The sequence below is a fragment of the Pecten maximus genome, chromosome 5, assembly GCF_902652985.1.
Source record: "Pecten maximus chromosome 5, xPecMax1.1, whole genome shotgun sequence".
Taxonomy (NCBI): domain Eukaryota; kingdom Metazoa; phylum Mollusca; class Bivalvia; order Pectinida; family Pectinidae; genus Pecten; species Pecten maximus.
Genome location: NC_047019.1, coordinates 8,527,114 through 8,549,265, shown reverse-complemented (window position 1 = coordinate 8,549,265; position 22,152 = coordinate 8,527,114). Strand labels below are relative to the sequence as shown.

The 22,152-nt window shown below is 33.6% G+C and overlaps 1 protein-coding gene across 1 annotated transcript; it reads left to right on the top strand.

Moving 5' to 3' along the window:
- On the top strand, positions 1–22,027 carry LOC117327046 (aminopeptidase Ey-like). The gene is made up of 21 exons (XM_033883870.1): positions 1–359; positions 5,074–5,590; positions 5,841–5,996; positions 6,412–6,529; positions 7,138–7,258; positions 7,417–7,571; positions 8,240–8,353; positions 9,183–9,317; positions 10,542–10,607; positions 11,710–11,775; positions 12,580–12,746; positions 13,538–13,635; positions 14,561–14,697; positions 15,351–15,406; positions 17,006–17,153; positions 17,975–18,048; positions 18,880–18,984; positions 19,509–19,673; positions 19,839–19,979; positions 20,139–20,220; positions 20,649–22,027. Exons 1-21 carry the CDS (start codon positions 65–67, stop codon positions 20,805–20,807), a joined length of 3,075 nt encoding a protein of 1,024 aa, XP_033739761.1. The 5' UTR covers positions 1–64; the 3' UTR covers positions 20,808–22,027.
- Positions 22,028–22,152: the final 125 nt, after the last annotated feature.

The following is a 22,152-nucleotide window of genomic DNA, read 5'->3' as shown; positions in this document are numbered from 1 at the left end:
TAAATATACCCGGCATTCATCTGCCTCGGAAGGACCTTAACACAGGTGGGTAGCTTCAGAGGAGATGTTTGAGGGCTCTACAGACAAATTCGATTTTTCTGACATTGAGGGTAGAAAAAAGATGGGGCGCAACGATGAGGATGCAGGGTGCCGAATGTCCAGTGCTTCGGGGTTCCTCATGGTTTTGTTGGCTATAGGTATCGCTGTAGGCGTTGGATTAATCGTGCACTTTGCTGGAAATCAGAAGGAATTAAATTGTAACTGCTCGTGTGGGCCAGTAGATGGTGCCGTGACAATGGCCCCAGGATTTTTGACGGAAACCTGCAAGGCGTCAGCTGTTCTTGGAAACCAGCAGTTATGTAGGTATTTTTTTTAATAAAAAGTAATATTATGGTATGTGATGTTAGTTTATCCTTATTTGTTCGGTAACACGCATATATACGTATTTTGTTTAACATTTTATATTCATTTAATTACATAATTTATTTGTAATTGTTGTATATTGCTGAACATAAAATATTTATTTATGTCTTCGATACTGTTAATAGCTAGTTCTTATACATTGTTACCCTTTTGTTACATAAATAAAGGTAAAAATATAAATTTTAATTGCATTTCTTAATGTCTATAGGATTATTTGTCGTATTTCCTTTGAGCATAATTATCAAGGTCGCTTTTGGCATTACAAGGGTATTTTAAGGAAAATGATGTATAAGTGATATATAATACAATATATTTAATATGATAATATGTGCTGTAGAAATATCTCAATATCGGTATGTGTGATATAATCTGGCATGGTATTACATCGACAGTCATATGTATCTGTTGGTAAATGGCTGAAAAATTCGGGTGAAAATCGACACATTGTGGTAAGCCATTGTAGTTTTACTGACTAAGATCACCCATTCACTATTGTGTATTTACAAATATCTCAGTCTTAATGTGGCTACCCTCAATACCGGAGTTAGCTTTGTATATATTACACGGCTCAGTGGGTGAGTATTTGAATAGGAACTATTCGCCTTGGTGTGAGAGAGGTGATAAAAGTTGACTGCCTCAGGGTAAATCAAGGACATAACATAATTCTTGTGTTCACGTATTTGACAACTGTTCTTCAGGGGTCGTTTAAAATCACAGATCTGTAGATTTATCTACCAAATGACCATAGCCCACCGGTTCACACTTTGTTACCTTAGGCACACTTCAATAGCCATGCAACATGGGTGTATTGAGAATTTAGATGAGAAAACAGTTTACAATTAAACTGCTATTTACGAAAATAGTTCGTATAAAGATTGACCCAGCGTTCAAGAATATGTAAATATACATAAGTGGACACTATGATAAGCTTGAACACGTAGCTTTATTCCTTATTTGCTCTATATTTGTCCAATGCTAAAAGTTGTTGCAAAAGAAAGTATTTCCGTGTATTGTAGCAATGACACATTATCCGAGTCCTGACGGAGCAGAGCTTATCAATGTCACATCATAACATTGAGAAAATAGTAAAAATTCATTACGAAATTTCTTACCAAAGTAAGAAAGTATCCTAGCAATGCCAACAACCATGACAGTATAGACACTTCGTAATTACAACTTCCTCAGAAACGTTAAATGCTTCGAGTGGAAAGTGATCAATATTTCTTATACCTTCACAACTTATTCCCCTGAGTCATCACGATCCCGGAAAATACTTTTCATTGCTTTTTAGGATATTAAATGTAAATCAGGTTAACAATTTATAATGTAACCCTGCCGGCCATGTTGATACCCGATGATTCTACACGTCCCCCCTCTATCAGTCTACATTCGCCTCACATGCATACACACAATCTATCTGAAATGGAATACATGAACTAGTAACGAATTGTTAGCTTAATGATTTAAATGAGAAAATATATAGACATAGATTATCTCTATAACAGTAATATAAACATGCGTATCTTTTTTTGTTATATTTTTTTTCATTCGTTGGATATACACAATCTGAGTTAAATTGATTGTGAAATAATGATGTTGGAATGAGTTTGTAAACATTATGTCAAGCTTGTAATAGGTCAGACTAGTACTAACATCCTACCCAAATAGAGCTATAAAAAGTGAGCTGAGATGTGTATAGACTATGACCTATATAAACTCTGAACTGTTCGATATCTCGGCTTAAGATATTCATTAAAAAAGTAAAGATTTTTAATACGAAGAAATAACTTTCAATATTATACGTACGATCACAGTATTTGTTTTTTGATTTAGAATGAACATTTTAAAGCACTAGTAAAAGTTCAGTGGGTATATGAACTATAACTAAGCTACAGACAAACGATAGATAAACTATATATTAAGTATGCATAAAATATAGTTTAATAATATGGAAACTATTATCTTACTATAAATAAAATATCCATTAACTATAGAACAACTTTTGATTAACTACAGATAATTTTGTTTATGAAATATAGATAGGCTATCGGTTAATCATCGATTTAATATAATGAAATTTATGTCAATTATATATCAACTATATAATAACTATATTTTACCTATAGATAAACTCTGCATAAACTATAGATAAGATATAGAAAAACTATCAATTAATTATAGATTAACCATAGATTAAATATACATAAACTATAAATATAGATTAAATTCAGATTCATTGTAGATTAACTACAAAGGCACTTAACACCTCGTCGCATAGCCAGAAATACCCGCAGCTTGTATTCATATACACGTATAAAACGAAAACCTTGACAACATGTCTTTAGCACTTTCGTCGCGATTTGGCGATTCTTCAGACTTTTGCTGCACATGAAGGTATTATGAAACGGAAAACGGCATAGTCAACTTAAAATGTTATTGCTGCTGGGCAATATATAAACAAATATATATAGTTTATAAATGAACCACTATTTTCACGGTATATGCACCCGAAGAGCTAATTGAGTGAAAACGTGAGTGCAAAATAAAATATAGCATGTCATTATAACCTGTGGGATACGTCGGGGAGACGTCGTCACTATAAACCCCGGGATACGTCGGAGAGACATCAAACAAATGACCCGATGCACTCACTAGTCCATGATATAGATTTTATCTCATCAACATAAGTATCACGGGTATTCAGAACGTTGCTTTCAGATTATTTTATTATCTCTTAAGCACGCTAATACTCTGTGAAAACATTTCATTCTAAATATCTAAATGGATTATGGATGCCTGGGGATATGCTGTGTTGACAAGACTGCAGACATTTATCTTGATTTGATCTTCTGCATCCTGTGTCATCTACATTTGAATAACTTTAAGTGCTGTTTGGAATACAGTATGTATACAGTATCAATACAATGTTATCTACTGGAGACGATTTGGTCCCTGGCTTATAATTATAACAAATTTCTTCCTTTTCGATACAGCTTTAATTTTCGATATTTAGCCACTCTATAATCATTTCGCATCTGAGCATTTCCATTTCGTTTCATTTATGATAAAATTATCATAACTATCATCAAAATAAAGGTCGTTATGTGCCTTAGCTCGACGCCAACAAGTTTGGGATAGGCATTTGCAATGAATATCCGGGTGCTTCATATATTGACACCGCTGAATTATAAGACAGTTTTCCTGTGCTTTTATCCATGACGGTATAACGACAAACTGACTGGGTTGTTCAACAGCTGAATGGGATACTAGATGTGAAAATCAAATGTGTTATATTTTTGTCCTAGCTATTTAACTATTCTTAAAGCAATTGCTTTCTTTGGGATGTCATTCGGTTATTATATATTGAGTACTTTGTTAAATTAGTGCTTAAGTAATTCCGGAAGAAATACAAAATAGCAACATAGGGGAAAGCTACATTAAAGTATCAACACATTAAGTATGGTGGCTGATTACGGCCACCTCGTGTTAGCGTGTTGGCGTGATGAAATGTCGTGTTGCCGCCATGGCGTTTTGGCGCCTTGTTGTGGTTTAAAACGCGACAAGACGATATTTGTCTCTTAAACCGCCACAGCGCCAATACGCCAACACGAATAAGCCGTAATCAGCCACCATATTGCTAATAAACTACAAACGTAATGTGTGAAACGTCATCATACTAAGACTTTTTGATACAGCTAGGAACTAGCGTTAGTGTAAATGGATATGTGAGGCAAGACAAATGTTGATTAAAAAGATAAATAATGCGTGTTTTAGGCATGAAGTAGTAGGGGCATTCCAACAAATAATTTCATTCTAACTGTGCTGATTTTCAATTGTAATCAATAAAGGCACAAGAGACAGCTTTACGAATTTAACAAAAGCATCAAAGGGAAAATCACCTTGAAACGTGAATTTAACAAATATCTTAATATAAAGATATATTCCAGCCAATGAATCTAAGCTCCATCGTACGGCTTTTTGTAACTTTAGGCAGCAAATTTTTGAATCCAAAATGGAGAGTTAAGAAAAAAGCAATTGTCCTCATAACTGAAAGGAATACATTTCGGCACATTCTTATCAAGTTTGTAACTGAATCCAAACAAATTAACACGATGATGAGTAGATGCTACCTCATTGTGGGGTAGCATACAGAAACTAATAAATAATAACAAGAAATATCTTTTAAAAAGATAAACGGCATAGTTTTAATGCTAGTGGTTGTAATGTAAAACTGCTGGTAAAATAAATTAACGAACTAATGCGTTTCAGCACGGATTACAAAATTATATCAGTTTGAATCATTTTTGGTGCTAATAAGACTGTATTTGAATCAGGAATATTACTTTATTTATGTGTCATTTGAAAAGATACATTCACTTATTTAGCTTACTTTCAATCTCAAGTTTGTTTTGTTTTTAACTGCATACCTGTATTTTGCATTTATCGCTACATTGGCTAATCACATACTTCATCTTGACCAGTAACGACACCTGTCGCGTCATATCCGAGGCCAAAAGAATATTATACGGCTATGCAAAAATATTTAACCGATAAACTTTCAGCGCGGAAATCACTAGAATAAGACCATTGGCAATATGTATACATTTATAGTATATAGATGTCATAATTTCATTTATTTTCTATATGCAGGCGGACTGTGTCCAGCAGCGACCACTGCACAGCCAATGACCACAACTATGCAACTTGGTACAACATCAACCATGGTGAATACAACAACCCCACCAAGTCCTCCTCCTGGACCGGTCAGAGATACTCGGCTGCCCACCTCAGTAAAACCGCTCCACTATAACCTACATTTGAGGCCGGAGATGTACAACAACAGGCCAGAGACATTTACTTTCAACGGTACCGTTGCGATAACTATAGAATGCAATAGTGCGACGAACAACATCACTCTCCACATTGCCCAGCAAAACCTTACTGCTACACCAACAGTTGAGGCGGTCACTGTCGGTGAGATATCTCCTGTCGTCCTCAGCACTACTAAAGACACGTCTAGACAGTTCCTGATCATCGCGTTAGATAAACCTTTAGTTGTTGGGGCTCAGTATATCATTCGTCTCGCATTTGAAGATAAACTCTCGAACACAGTTCTTTTGGGCATGTACGTCAGCACATACAAAGACGAAGCAGCCAATATGACTAAGTAAGTACAAATTTACCGTTTCATGAAATAAAATGTAAATGATGCAATGGACAATTATTCTGAATGATTCCAGTGTAGGTATATTTGTCGAATGAAATGCACAAAGCACATTTTTTCTTTTCTAAATAAATTTTCGAATTGTAAATATTTAGTAACTATATGTTTTACAAACACAATTTATTCAACTTGAATAAAAGTATTTTCGTCGTTTCGTGTTAGGCAATTAATATCTACTGATATTTTCTCTTAGGTATATGGCTGTCACCCAGTTTGAGCCTACATTTGCAAGACATGCGTTTCCTTGTTTCGACGAGCCGGCAATGAAGGCAAAGTTCGACATTACACTAGAAAGACAGCCTCAGATTATCAGTCTCTCGAACATGCCACTTAAATATTCAGCGGACTTGTAAGTATTTGAATACTGTTCACCAAAGGAACCTGCAAATTTATGTAGTCTTTATTTATCCAGCCTGGATATCATTTATAAGAAAATCAACTATAGTTTCTACATTCGTCTTAGTCACATGACTGCTGCCATCATTGAAGCAAAAGACGCCTACCCTGCCGGAACATGTGAACATATTCCCCGTACATATCTGAGAATATCCGCGTTATCTATATTTTGTTTATATTTTTGACATTCCTACGTGTGTATTCTTAATTTTTATTGTATAATGGCCGTGCCATACGTCATTATCAGCAACATGTATCTCTCGTACTAATAGCCCGGAAAATGATACATTTAATTCGCAACATTATTAGAGCAAACCACCAATATATAGTATACAAGACTATTACATATTCTAATACTACTATTACAGAGGAGATGGCTATATTGCGGACCATTTCGATGTGTCGGTCACAATGCCTACATATTTAGTTGCCTTTGTCTTCGGAGAACTGGAAAGTGTGAAAAAACAATCAACAAATAATGTTTTGGTGAGTTTTGTGAATAACAGGGTTGACAGCACAATGTCATTGATATATGAAACAATAGAGTGAATGCTAAAATGATTTGTTTCTGCAAGGAAGATGTTTGAAACAGAGCGACTTTGATTTATAATTTGCATTATGAAAACATTGAAATGTCGTCATGTGATATTTTTGAACAAGTTATACATGTACTATGTGTTGTGAGGTCATAACGATTATTACATATATGACGCCATAGAATTTGTTGTTATTAATTTGTTTTAAACCAAAACAAAAACAAACAAAAAACAAACAAACAAATTTAAAAAAATTTAAAAAAAAAACACACAAAAAAAAAAATTAAAAACAAAAAATTCAAACAAAAAAAATTCAATAAAAATAAAAAAAAAATAAATAAGAATCCACGAGGTGACCATTGAGCTAAGATGCACATTAGCAGATCGTATCACAAACAAACTTTGTTTTTGAAATCCTATTGAGTCCTATCAACATCATAAGTAATACAATATCTTATCAAGATTTGTATTTGTAACTGAAATTTATATTTACTAGGAACTACTGTATATTTTGAATGGATATACTGGTCTTATCTACATTATATACCTGTATTTCAGTTCGGAGTATATACCACGCCGGCAAATATCAACCAGACGGGATTAGCTCTGCAGCTTGGAAGTTCACTTCTTGACAGCTTCGAGGAGTATTTCAATATTTCATTCTCTCTTCCCAAACTCGGTAAATCATTTTCACACGTATTTTTATAGTATATACCGTATTGTTCAACGCCCAGGATAACGTCAAATTGTCTGATATCGTATGTTGATGTTATGCTATATAATTATAACATACAGAAAATTTGCATCCAGATGTAACACCGTATTATCTTTTTATAGACAATGTGGGCCTACCTGACTTTGTATACGGTGCCATGGAAAATTGGGGACTTATGACCTACCGAGAAACTTATCTAATATACACTGAAGGTGTAACTACCACATACGACAAAGAATTAACAGCCGAGGTCTTAGCACACGAGATCGTCCATTCTGTAAGTAGTCTGAAGAGCATAGCACTTTAACGGCCTCGACACGCGGTGTCGTGGCTTTAAATACAAACACGGGCTAATCGTTTTTCATGGGCTCCATTAAATAGATTGACTTTCATTATAATAATGTACACGAAGAACCTAAAGACAGTAAAAAGAAGCCTACACTTTTGTTATCGGTCTATAAATTGGATTTTATTTTAGTTTTTAGTTTTTTTTTATTTATTTATTTTATTTTATTTTATTTTTTGCATTTTATCAAATTCTTTTTTCGCCCTGTCTTTTTCAATTTGTCTTGGTTCTGATTAAGATTAATTTTCGATCGGCTTTTTTCCTCTTTTGGCGTCGTCTTAACACGTCCTTACATAACACTGTCTGTATCAAGGGCCTCAAACCTTGTATAAACAAAGCTCTTAAAATTTAACCAAATCAACAATTTGCAGGGAAAAAGACTCCATTGTAGATGTCTCTAAGGCACCTCATTAAATAACAAATGACGAATTAACGTGCTGTAAATGTTTTTTTTCTTTTATTACCTGTATGTTTTATCCTTTGGTAAAGTAAAATAAAGAGAGAGCTTTATTGCTATTAAACTAGTATGTTCGTATTATCCTATAGTCGGTTGTCAAAATAATGTTACCAGACACTCATGATTCACTTGTTTTCTACAGTGGTTTGGTAATCTTGTTTCCCCGGCATGGTGGGACGACATTTGGCTGAATGAAGGTTTTGCTACTTTTCTCTCCTTCCTCGGAGTGGATCTTGTGGATCCTGAATGGGATATGGTGAATATATAACTACCTTGGCTGAGTAAGCGCTGTATTAACAAAGTCTTGAAATGTGATACTCATTTAGCTGTTATTACAAGTTGCCCAATTGAACTCCGATTCTGGTCCTTCCACTGGTAAGTTTGAGCCTGACATTTCAAACCAAATAAACAGGTACAACTCCAGCAAGTATATATAGAGGATATAGTGATTTAACCCCATATTAAAAAGTTGGGTGTGCATAAATCTAGCAATGTAATTACAAATTGAAAGGATTTTACTTAACAACATCCGTCAATGTATAGTGTTACATTGTAACCCAGGGACCGAAATCGATATACAGAAAACTCGCATTCATTTTCATCACACTTACAATATCAAAATTCAATACCAGTCAAAGATGGTGGGTATACACCTTAGTCTATACCTTACCGTTTATTACAGTACCGGTATAGGGAAACCACAATTCTTATGTAGATTAGCTCCATTCAACCAATGGTAGATTAAAGAAATGCGTGTCTGTGATTGCTTCTATATGTAACATTGCTCCTATCTTCATTGCACAAGAAGGGTATATATGGAAACGTCCTGAATGAAAAGAGTATAAAAGGAAGAAAACAAACAGATCTGAAGCGTTCTGGATTTTCAATGAGACACTGAAAATAAGATTTTGAAGATGTCTCCGAGGTAGAAAAGATAACCGGACACCGATAACTCCAATATCTAACAAATATTTGTACATAATATGCTCTTGAAGGATGAATAGACAAAATGTACAACGTATAGTATGCCTGAGTGTACCTTATTTGCCCTACAGGTAAAAACTATGAATATTGATGAGTTGTAGATGGATCTGATTAACCTGTACGTGATACAGCCTGTGATGGACGTGGACAGCGTGGAAAGTGTCACACCAGTCTACAGAGAGGCATACACGCCTGACGAGATACTAGCTCTGTTTGAGATCATCACTTACTACAAGGTGTGCTAATTGTATACTGGAATGCCTATAACTGGTTATTTTCGCGGGGATGATGTTTTTCACTATTTCGCGCGCAATTGACTTTGTCGCGAAAGTTTGGTCCCTGAAATTAATCTGTGAATCAGTCCACAGGTGGATAAATGTATACAAACAACTAAAATAATTGTTTTAAACACTTTATTATTTGACATCGCATGTTTGTTAATGTTCCACCTCATTAATTTATTCATGTAAAATAAACATTCCGATGACGTCACCTTAATCGCAGGTCCCGCGTTGAGTCTGCACTGACTGACACGAATGCTTCATTCTGTGTTTTTTGGTGATTTGTTAGGTTTTTTTATGTTTAAATTGACCAGGTATGATAAATCAACATCAGTCGATGCGAGGTATGAATGTAGTTTTACGAAAAAAAAACTGCATGTTGCGTATAAGAATTCAACTTTGTGCATTCGCGAACGAAGCTTGGATCGGCTGGCACGACGAGGACGGTGGTTTTACCACAGTGCTGAATCTACAAACGTGAATATTCAGACCCCTGAAATAACCAGTTTTACTGTACTTTCCTAGATTGAATCTAATGATATCACTGCTCGGTTTAACAAGTATGTAAAAACATATATTACATTAAGATATATTGATTGCCTATTGATTCCGGTAGCTTAAGTAACATGAATTACTAAACGGGAATGTTTCAAGCGTAAATAGTTCTGACATTTCAAACACGCTGCCGGGCACGAATCATTGCATAATTTCATATTTAGAAGATCATGGAAATTCCCTCATTAATATTAACTACAATAAAAACACTCTTCAAACAAATAACCAATGTTGTGAATATGCAAAAACGGACGCATTCACGAGTTCATGAATCCTGAATGGTTTTCAGCGAAAAGGCTCTCTGATATTGTTAAATCATTTTTACCAATCAATTTCCAATCGATATTGTTTGGAATATGAAGAAAGTTTTTTTGCTAAAATTTACAAATAACTTAATTTTCCGTTGAAAAAAATGGTTCACTGGGTATCGATAATAAATATCACTTTCTCAAGATAACCAACATTTTGAATAGCGCACTGTTTTTAAAACAACAAAAACCGCGAAGTATTTCATCCACAAGCAAAACGATAGGTTTTGTTTTACGTACACTACGTACATTGTATTTATCTCTATAGTTGTAATCTATGGAAAATTCAAGAGTTCGAATCTTTTGTTATTTCAAGGGTTGCGCTGTTATTAGAATGATGTGGTTCTTCCTTGGACCAGAAACCTTCAGAAAAGGTTTACAGGTATGTTAGAGTATTTAATTATTTTCTTATTTTATTGTAATACTAGTATATTATCTTAACGAATTCGGACCATATCACTTATCTACGATATAAAAGCCAAACAGAACTAACATAGTGCACCATAAAGCGCGTAAGCACTTAGTTAAATTTACCATTATCTACGTCGCATTCATGTTTTCATATGCCTAAAGGAAAGCTTGCCTGGCCATAGATCTGACATATTTGTTGTAATTGCTAATGACCAATTGAACATTTGATTTGGACATTCTGCGATATTCCATTATTCAAATGCGATAATGTTTTTTAGTCTATTCAATCAAAACATTCTTTTGGCTAGAGCACACACAATAATTCCACAACCTTATATTTTTGTTTATCATGCAATTAAAATTTGTTAAAACAATGGTGATCGATAATGATTCAGGAGGAAACTGTTTCATAGCAACAAAAAAACAAGTTGATCATTGAATAATGCACAATATACTATTCTACCATACAAGATTATTTTAGGTCATTTTCCGTTAATTGTTGTTTTAGCAGTGTATATCATGAAATTCTAAAAAGTAAGTTGGCAATTTCGTGTAATTCTAACTGTGCCTTCTACTGGTTTCAAAGATAGAACAGATTCTTAATTTTAGAAGACATATACAGTATACTTAACTTAACCTTTTGTGTGAAACCTTACACGTGGCCGTAGCCGTATCGGAATTGTATGGGACACGGGAGAATTCATTATTGAAGAAATAAATTTATAATTAATAAAATAGAAGTATGTCTTTAACCATATGCAACTTGACAGTGATATATATATAACACACATTCACTGTTTTTGTTTCGCATAACGAGGAAGTTTCAGAAAATAATGTCTTGCAATGCTTTATAAACTGTAGCAATATGCTTCAATAATGAATTATCCCATGTCCGATACGTTTCATATCCGCTATAGATAAGGCTTCCCCAAGAACTGTACTTGTTGGTTCGTTTAATTATTACTTATTAGCAATAATCCATTCTTTCTACGCGATCATTTGAAACAACAAAATCATTATAAGCCTTTCCCTTGATATTAATGAACGTAAAGGATTGTTTTAAAATGTTTCAGGGATATCTAAGAGAGAAGGCTTATGGAAATGTTGCTCATGATGACTTGTGGGCAGCCCTGCAGGCGGTATTTATTTTTTTATTATACCATTCAAAAGGTACCCCCTTTAAATAGAAATTTCATATTTCGTCAGAATTTTTTCTTGCAATCTTGCTGGCCAAAATAAGTATTGTCTTTGTGTTTTTATGGATAGCAGACAAATGAAATAGCCTACATATATAGCTCACAATAGCCTAACGTCATCATTTAATGTAGCATAACCACATCACAAGTTGATAACGTCATAACAACAAAGTTTTTATGGTGACATGATGGAAATACACCTTACAATTTGTTACCTCTTAAGCACAGTATATGAGCAAAATACACGTAATCAAAAATGGGCCTTTACCGTGGACAAAGACATCTCACCTCTCGTGTAAGAGTTTATTTACACTCAGGTTGAGATATTCCTGTCAACGGAACAGGTCAAAGTAGGATTCTATTGATCAGTACAAGTTCATTTTCTTTTAAATTTCAGTTTCCTTTTTGTCGGTTACTAACATATATTTTGATCCCCAACAAATTTCTCAACTGTAGTGATACTTTAGTCCTTCCTCTGCCCTTGCGGTGGAGACGCTAATCATGAATATATCTAAAGATAGTTGCATTATCAAATCTTTTAAATGATATTGTCTTTCTCTTTATCGAAGATACTGTTGATTATATACATATTTGCTTCTCAGATGATATATTTCACTAACGAAGCCTTTCGGAACATTATAATTCTCATTTTGGAAAACAGGAACCGTTTTTTTTCTAAAAAGCCGTATGATATTTTATTCCTACAATTCCGTGCTTGTTTTTAAACTAACATGAATACATTCATAGCAAGCGATCGAGGATGGCAAAACCGATTTCAACATAAAGGCTGTAATGGATTCGTGGATATTACAAACGAACTACCCGGTTGTGACAGTGAGGAGAGTAAATGGAGGTCTGTACCTGAACCAGAGAAGATTCCTTCTACAGTCCGATAATACAACAGATTTTGCAGGGTAAGATAATCGAGACAACTTGACGGATAGCATGTCTTCCCAATGTATGCTTTAGTAAATATATCAATCACAATTATTTAAGGTTGTAGTCTTTTTTAGTTGCAAATTTCGAGATCCTTAAACATTTGATGCAAAAGAGGAATGTATATGTCGGAGTAATTATCGATTACACTATAGTTTTCTCCTGTTAATGCTTTAGCAATTTTCATTCTACCTGAAAATTATTGAAAAAAATCTCAGGAAATGACGTTTTCCTACAAAAAAAGGTATGTAGGTCGTTTCATTCATACTTAAAACTGTGTGCAAATTATGGTACGAAATGATCAAATGGTCGGGTAAATATTATCCGCGAAATATACTCCAGGTGAGAAGGTCGTTATCTTTTACCGTTCTTAGCCGACTCAGCCAAAATTTTGGAGACAATTATATTTTCTGTTACATGTTATGATATACTGCATCATCAATCAGGTGTTGATCAATTTGTAATTCGACTTCGGGAGCACAATCGCGAAAAATTACATTGATCATCATATAACCATATCTTTTGTTTCAGATGAAAATCGCAAAAATATTGACCCGTGAAAATAACCAACTATGTGTATACGGTATAGTCTATTCCTGTTTAAGTTTCTTTTCTAACTAAGGTATTCTTATGGGCTTAAATAACAATTCTTGGGTATTCAGCGTGTATCAATATGTAAATGAACAAAGTTACAATATAAAAAATAACAACAAAATCACACATACCAAGCTGATTTGACGTGTATTTTAATGGTTTATATAAATTACAGATACAGCTGGAATATTCCATTTACCTACACGACAGATCAAGAACTGAATTTCAACCAAACAGCGAATGACGTCGTATGGATGGCGCCCAACACACAAGGTTTATTTTCTTTCAAATATGAAAATGAACTATAGATTCTCGAAAAGTACAGGAACAATGACTTTGAAAGAACACAATACCAAATGGCACAAACTGGCTCCATTGCCTAACCGAAGTGCTCGATGACAAGTTACAAATTATCATTCATTCTTTTTTCGAGCATTGAAGATAAAACCTATACTCTATAAGATGAAAAGTTCATTGTGTATAAACGTTCGTTGTTTTCGTCGATGCTTTGGAACCACGAATATAGTAACAACGGATGATGTTGTGTGTATTATTGTTAAATCATTATTTCATTGGCTAACCACGAACATTTGTATCCGCGAAGTGATTTGAAAGCTCATTAACCACGAGAGAAAGTACACACGAACACTTCATGTTATAGAGTACGATATTTTTGCGAATATTTCTCTAAAACCTATATTGATTATCTACTTGGATCGCAGTCACTTTATCACTTTAATTTTCGTAAATAACGCGCATATGTACTATTTGTTTCCTTACCAAAAACATCCCGATCGGACAGGAAAAGGTTCGGAGTCATCTGTGACCATGTGGTTTTTTTTGCGGGTATATATGTATATATAATGTATATATGTATATTTCATTGTAACACAATTGACGAAGGGAGGCAACTTTATGACTCGTGCCTTACCCGCAGCTTAAAAAAAGGTTTTTTTAATGTATATATATAAATATTCATAACTACAATGCATGGATACTAGTTGTAATCATGTATTAAACACGGTGTATATACGATAGTAAAATAATTGAACTTCCTTTCGTAATAATAAAATATACATGATACAATCATACACTGAGTAAAATCCTTTCAAAAGATTTAAGTTAATCCGTTTACCATTTTACATGCATGTTATTAATATGACGACATTATAAATGTACAAATATGATTTCGTTTCAGTATATGCTACCGACGCCAGCATCAGTAAGACGAGCGGATGGGTCATTGGAAACATTCAACATTACGGCTACTTCCGTGTGAATTACGAACCTGAGAATTGGAATGCTCTGATCACCCAGCTGAAAACAGATTACACGGTAATTTAAAATGTATTCCCTTTCTAAATGACATTTGTCAAATTCATCAAAAGATTTTAACTTTAGTATCTGTTTCCGTTTTTCCTTCTATTTTCCCCTACTCGTTTTTATCAGCATAGGAACCTGGATCTTAAATAGACAAAAAAAATTGGTTTTTATCCAATACATATTTTGAATGAATAAAACTTGATGTAGTTAAGAAGAATATGTTTGGGTATTTTAATGACATATTCGACAAGTTCTACTTTGTTTAACTGTCAGCCAGCCGCCAAATACACAATCAATATGTACTGATGCTAATTTGTGCACAAGAAGAAATGTTAATATCTACTGACTCAGATATGTATTAAGTGTCTGTTTCAAAATCCCTACACCAGAAGAAAAAAACTCAATTAATTTAAGGACACAGGAGAAAAAATATGAAGCAAAATATTTCATATTTTATCAAAAAATTCCATATCTACCCTGTGTCCTTCTTTCGGCTCTTACATGATGTAAGCTAAGCTTCCTAAATAATGTACTAAATGGATTGTGATAAATCAACAATCACTTCAGAGGTCGAACAGAGCGATGATTGTGGTGAGCTTTGGCCCTTATTAAAAATGAAACTGTAGATGTTTGTAATAAGAATGATTTGATTTTGATTCTTGCAGAAAATACAATTGGTAAACAGAGGAACACTTATCACAGATGTATGGGCTCTTTTTAAGTAAGTAACCCTACCTTACAGAGACACTTATCAATGATGTTTTGCGATATTTATGTATGTAGTTTTGATTTATCACAGAAGAACGCTCATCACAGATGTATGGGCCTTTATTAAGTAAGTAACTCCACCATAGAGGACCACTCAGCACAGACGTATGGGCTCCTTTTAAGTAACTAACTCTACCATACAGGGATGCTCACCACAGATATATGGGCTAATTTTAAGTAAATCTACCATACAGGGGTGCTCACCACAGATGTATGGGCTATTTTAGAGTAAATAACGTTAACATACGGAACGCTAATCACATATTTATGAGCTCTTTTTAGTGAGTAATTGAACCATACAGAGACACTCATCACAGATGTTTTTGCAAATTTTTGTATGTAGCTCTGATTTATCATAGAGGAACACGCAATTTCAGTAAGTACTCGTCACCGACGTATTGATTCTGCTAACTCTAACATCACACGTGAATCGTATTATCTGTAACAGTTCTCGATGTGTTCCCCTCTTTATTAAAACCAGAACTCATGGGTAGGTTTCTTTGGCAAATTTTATTCGGAGCCGTCAAAAATATACTTTGTAAAATACATAGATAAACATAATAGAATCACGCTTTCACACTCACCGGGGGCTATACCCGTATACAAGAAAAGGGAAACAACCCTTATAATAAATTGAGTATCCCTAACTCACGACATATGAAGCGTAAATTATATAAGATATATAAAGGATTATAATTTAACTTTATCTTTTTAAAATGAATCATACAATAGGTAGCGGCAAATATCGTCTAATACACTAGAAAATACTATCAACTAGTTTTCTATAAAAACTAACTGTACTGACTTTTCAGTGCAATTTGATTATATTAGACTGTCATAAATACAATATATCAAATAGTTGATATAGGATGATTTGGACCAATTAATATCATAAAAGTATGAAAAAGACCTACGTCATAGCATTGGTGCGAAGGTTTTAATGTTTGGAATTTCTGACCTGATATGACCGGGTACCGCCTGTCCCGCCAACGACCCTGGTCCGTTTGTCTCGTGCACCCCTAGTATACAGGTGACACATGTCCGTAGTTGGTGGCAGTAATTAAGCTATTGGTCAGTATCAGGTCACGTGTCACAATATCCATAGACAAACAGATACACATGTTACGCACATGATACGTAGAACCGTCATTAATTGCACACTGATATACAACTCACAATGACATGAGTGGATATACATTTGTATATAGGTGGCTCAACCCACTAGAAATATAATCACAAAATCACAACTTACCGGCAACTTTCAAACAATTTGGCACAGCTACACTATTGATACAACTTTAGTACCTTACATGGTACCGACGACTTTTTTGTTTGTGGCAACATCAACATGACATGGATTTTCAGTCAAATTCAGGAATCGTAATACCAATAAATTTGAAGCAAATCCTTGTAAATAATGAAGAGCATTTGAGCTCGGTTGAATCAACTATGATATTAATGAAACATGTAAATGTTTTAACGAGCTGCATATCAAATAGTAAAATGGGTCTGTATTTGAAATTGGATAACACTAGCTCTTTTGTCCTGACAGGGCTGGACAGGCTGATTTGGTGACAGCCTGGGATATGCTGACGTACCTACGTCATGAAACAGAATACATACCTTGGGCATACGCTGCTAATGAAATCGAGTATCCGACAAACATGCTTGTCAGTCGTCCAGCCTACGGAAATTTCGAGGTAAGATCGTCATATAATGAATTAACTAAAACACATTAATATTTTTTCATATTTTTTTTTTTTTTTTTTTTATGAAAAATATATGAAAAATTCATATCATATCTATAAAGAGAATATCATTTTAACAAAAATAAGTAAAATATTTCTTTAAACTTCCAAATTCATGGCAATCTAAGACACTTGACGCGATGATTTTAATTGTCAGTGATAATATTAAAGAGGCTTACCCGAAGACGGACCGGTAAACGGCACATCTCCGATCACTAAATAAACTTCAGTACATGTTTCTATGTGACAAAATTAGAGGCTTTCCGACTTTATTTCTTGAAAACAATTACATATTATGTATTTAAAAGACGTTTTAAAACTCAACCTGAGAGGGAAATGTATGGAATATAACGGCAAATCTTCTTTGTAAATCGCCGCTGCCTTTGAAGTTATCACTGTGCGGCAGTGTGCACGTGCTTGTTTCTTTGGTGTGTCAATCAAATTAGACTTATTGCGGGTTGCGATTAAATAAATAATATTAAAAATGAGGTTTTAATATCACTTTTCAGCGTTTTATAAGGAAAATAAAATGAAAAACTCAACAATTCCAACAATCTGTCATGTGTAAAAAAATCTTTTTCTATTAGCCAATTTTTCTGATCTCTCTGCGGGCAAGCCTCTTTAAGCTACATATAGGCACAGTGTATTTAGGTTAGCATAATTATACGATGGAGTTACAGAACTTAATGAGTAACGAACCAATGGGCGATATCATTGCCTGTTTCTTTTTCAAAATAAGGAAATGTTGAAATGCTAAATGTTTTCATCCACAGCGGTTCATGCAAAACTTGCTAGAAGGACGTTCACTGAATGTTTCCCTGTACGACAACCGGCCTACACAGGAAAGGTAGACTCGTAGTATGATAAATTGGATTTCACTATTATTAGTGTTGTTTAAATCAGAGTCATTTAGCTAAATAGCACTAAACATAACGATGACAATCGAATCTGCTCTAAAATGTTTATGCAATTCTTTTAATATTGTTAAAAATACGACATATGTTGTCTAATTAATATAATGGGAATTAATTCCTAGCATCTGCGAACTGGTTTACATACAAATACACCATTGCAAGAACACGTACAGAATACAGCACGTGGATTACATGAATGTTACTGTTTAGTTGTGCGTGAAATTATATTACACAAAAACGTTTATAACATTAAATATATATACTTATCGTTTCATATCCGACTTACGTTTAGCATATACAATTGTGGTTTCTTGTTTGTTTGTTTGGGTTTTTTTTTTTTTTTTTTTTACTCACAATCAGGTAAATATTAATGGCTTTTTTAATCAGGTAAATACATTTGCATGCTTTTATGTTTTATCTTTTTTTTATTTATCGTTTTCTGTATTTGTGCATGTCCTTTACTGTTGAAGTCGGTTTTAATAGCTCCATAGAGCTAATGTTGATTTGTTATAATATGTACCGACTATGAATAAAGTTTGAATTGAAATGAATTGAATTGAGTGTGCGCGCGCGAGTCAACTAGTATTAAGTCTATCACTATAACAATAACATATTCAGCTATTCATCATATAAAACATACCATGACGTTGAAAGGTTATTTGAAAAATTGCACACATGCTTTTTGTATACTTAATTTCGCCTCTATGATTATTTTTTGACATGTTAGAACATTTTGGTAAAAAAAATTATGGTTCTTTTTTCAGATCACTTTCTAGGTTAATGTTTGAATTGTCGTGCAGATTTGGTGTCCAAGCATGTGCCAATCAAGCAATTCAATTATTTAATGACTGGAAAAATTCAGGGGCAATGTAAGTATCTCTAAACGTTACATATCGAACAGTGTGGGAATTATCTCCCCTTGGTAGGTAGCTTTGTAGCTTTAAGTATGAAAAACATCTAATCAAACTTCTCGATAGCTTCTAATATTAAAATGATTAAATATAAATAGTTGCGGCAAAAATAAAATATAAATCTGAACCAATAATGTCATATCAGCAGATATTTGAGGAAAATATACTGTATATGCAGGTTTCAGTATTAAGGACGACATAAAAAATGATATATATTTTTCGATATAATAACACTAATTATAGATTTCTGTGTTTGATTACTGATGGGCTGTAAGGCCTTAAGTTAAATAAAAGAAAATAATAATAATAATTTAAAAAAAAAATTGATTACTTTTTATGGTATCTCTTTTCCATGATCTTATTCTCATTAAGGAAATCAGAATAAAATCCGGCGCCTCGATAACAACAGTCTTAATTGTATTCAACTGACATATATCGAATGGCCGAATGAATTAAACGACCTTTCTGTTGCTTGGCTACAGGATTCCCCCTGACATCAAGGAAGAAGTATTCTGTAAAGCTATCAAGGAGGGAGGTGAAGAGGAGTGGGATTACATGTTCAACCTCTATGTCAGTGGACCAGTCGCGGAACAATCTGGGGCTCTCCGTTCACTGGGTTGTACAAACCGTCTGTGGATCATCAGCAGGTAAATTTTAACACAATTGTACATTTTGTATAAGACTCGAAGTGTTTCAGACGTCATATTCAGTGGGACGTCATAAATTTGATATATATTTATCTATATTAATCAATTTGAATCAGCAAATGTATATGTAAATGCCAGTATATATAATTGTATTTCTTATTTCAGATACCTGGAATACATCCTAGATCCGTCTAAAATAAGAAAACAAGATGCCCCTCGTGCACTCGCTACACTTCTCAGAAACACTGTAGCCTTCTATCCGACTTTCAATTATCTTCTGAAGAAATGGGAATTCATAGTTGTCGAGTACGTATTTAATGTTCATGACCCAAGATAATATGTAACAACACAAAATTGCGATTATTGTTTTCATGTCTCGTAATTTGATTTTTCACCCAACATTTTAAAAATTATTATACTCGAAAAACTTTGCTGTGTTATAATTTACGTATTTTTTTTTTATAGTTACGGACTGGATGTGAACTCGTTGAATCAAATAATTACCATCGCAGCGGAAGGGATGTATACAGAGTACGATATGAACATGGTAAGCAACATCGCTTAATTATGATGAGGATCATACCCCAAAAACGCAACCTTAATTGACCCATTCTGCAGATTGATTATTTTTACACCTTACCATCGATAAACATTTTCCTTTATGTATTTTATCAGGACGCTTCTCAGCGGTAACGTTGCGGTATCCATCGTTTTAGTGATATTTGTTAGGAATTTTCTAAATCGTGTATTGAAAACCGTTTAATATATAAGCGTAGAGGAAAGTGATATCTCAATTTGAATTGTTAAGTCTTACTTCTTACCTTACTTTATAAAACAGGACTATGTTTTACGCTTACAGTTCGGTCAAATAAGTATTTTATTGTATTTACGATGAAAAGAAGATGACATATGTTGTAAATTTGATTTCAAACTCGAAGATCTATGTAAGCATTTATTTCGTCCTTCTATTTATAGATCAAGAACTGGAGAGATGAGATACATCCCGATGATGCCTCTGAATTCGCAGGGTTTGCCGTTGCTCTTAATAGAATTTCCGTCAATATGGAATGGCATGACAAATACTATGATAAGGTGGATAATTGGCTCGAGAATTTCGTACGGTCTGGACTTTGAGACTCTTCATTAAAGCACTAAATTCGAGAAAAATATCTGACATCCGAGAAAAATAAAACACTTAAAGAAATGAACTGTATTTTTTGCCATCAAAATTACAATATCGCAAAATACAAGCGGTTTTTTGGTAACATTTTACGAAATGATAAAAGCCTTAACTTAATTTTTGCTGCCTATTAGTGCTTAATTTGTGTTTTGGCTAGGTACTGGTGAAATTGGCGAATTTGCGTTGAATCGCAGACCATATGTCCGTAGAAACTACATACACTGTTTAAAAGCATAACTGATTCAATGAAGGGTGTACAGTCATGATTTGGTACAATATGGTACTGAAAGGACAGAATTATAGGTTCGGAAAAACATTTTTAAGTATGATTTAATCTCATACGACTTACAGTTGTAATGATATACAGTATAAGAATGGTAATATACGGAGCAGTAGATATAGTTCGAACGCATGTACTTAAGTATATGTAACGGTGTACAAGCAATTCTACATACATATATCGTGGTTTTCTTCAATACAGTGTCTCAAATTATATATTATATGAAAATTTAAAATTTGCCATTTGTTTCCTGTATGCATGTACTTCCATATAATAACTCTGATTTAAATACACTAGGTTTGCAATGCAATGCTTAGAAGTTTGGTATGATTTATTTAGTTTAACGTCGTATTAAAAAATGTTTGGAACCTGTGTAACGTTCAGAAAGGAATTAGTTAGAATGAACTTCCAGTAGTAGCATTGTTCAACATTAAGATACAAATTTACGTTGTTATTCTAATTGCATTTTTTTCATTTTTTTTTTCATTGTGTTGCTATTTTGAAACTTCCATGGCAAATAATATGATTGCATGTTTTTACGTTAATGTATGTGTTCGGCAGTAAAAAACAGAACCAATTGGCAAGCCTTATGCATGACTCCCTCAACAAATGGCGTCAGTATTCAAAGATCAAGTATAACTGTTAATTATCTTATTAAAAAAAATGCATCATAAATATTAAGAAATTTAAAAACCTCAATGTGTGTTTTTGTTCACGGTTATATATGAGCAAGTATTCGTGTAAGTAAAAAGGAACATATGTATGTATGAATTTGACTATAGTCATTGTATTTTGTAGTATGTCTTTATAGAAGTATTAAACGGTTTAACATCTATCACAATAATCATTATTATGTAAGGAAACTGAATAAAGAATATATAAATTAATAAATTAGTATGTTCTTGTATTATTTTTAGAAATGTAAAATTTCTTATGATGATTATAAAAGATATGTTTAACTATTGTTAAAGTGAAAAATGATGTGTAAATATAACCGTAATTTTATATAAAAACAAACC

Bases quoted from the DNA above. Each gene is read 5' to 3' on its own strand.
- LOC117327046 (XM_033883870.1), top strand. From the start codon at position 65: ATGTTTGAGGGCTCTACAGACAAATTCGATTTTTCTGACATTGAGGGT. The intron at 360-5,073 runs GTAGGTATTTTT...TTCTATATGCAG, and splicing joins TCTTGGAAACCAGCAGTTAT to GCGGACTGTGTCCAGCAGCG. The intron at 7,259-7,416 runs GTAAATCATTTT...ATCTTTTTATAG, and splicing joins ATTCTCTCTTCCCAAACTCG to ACAATGTGGGCCTACCTGAC.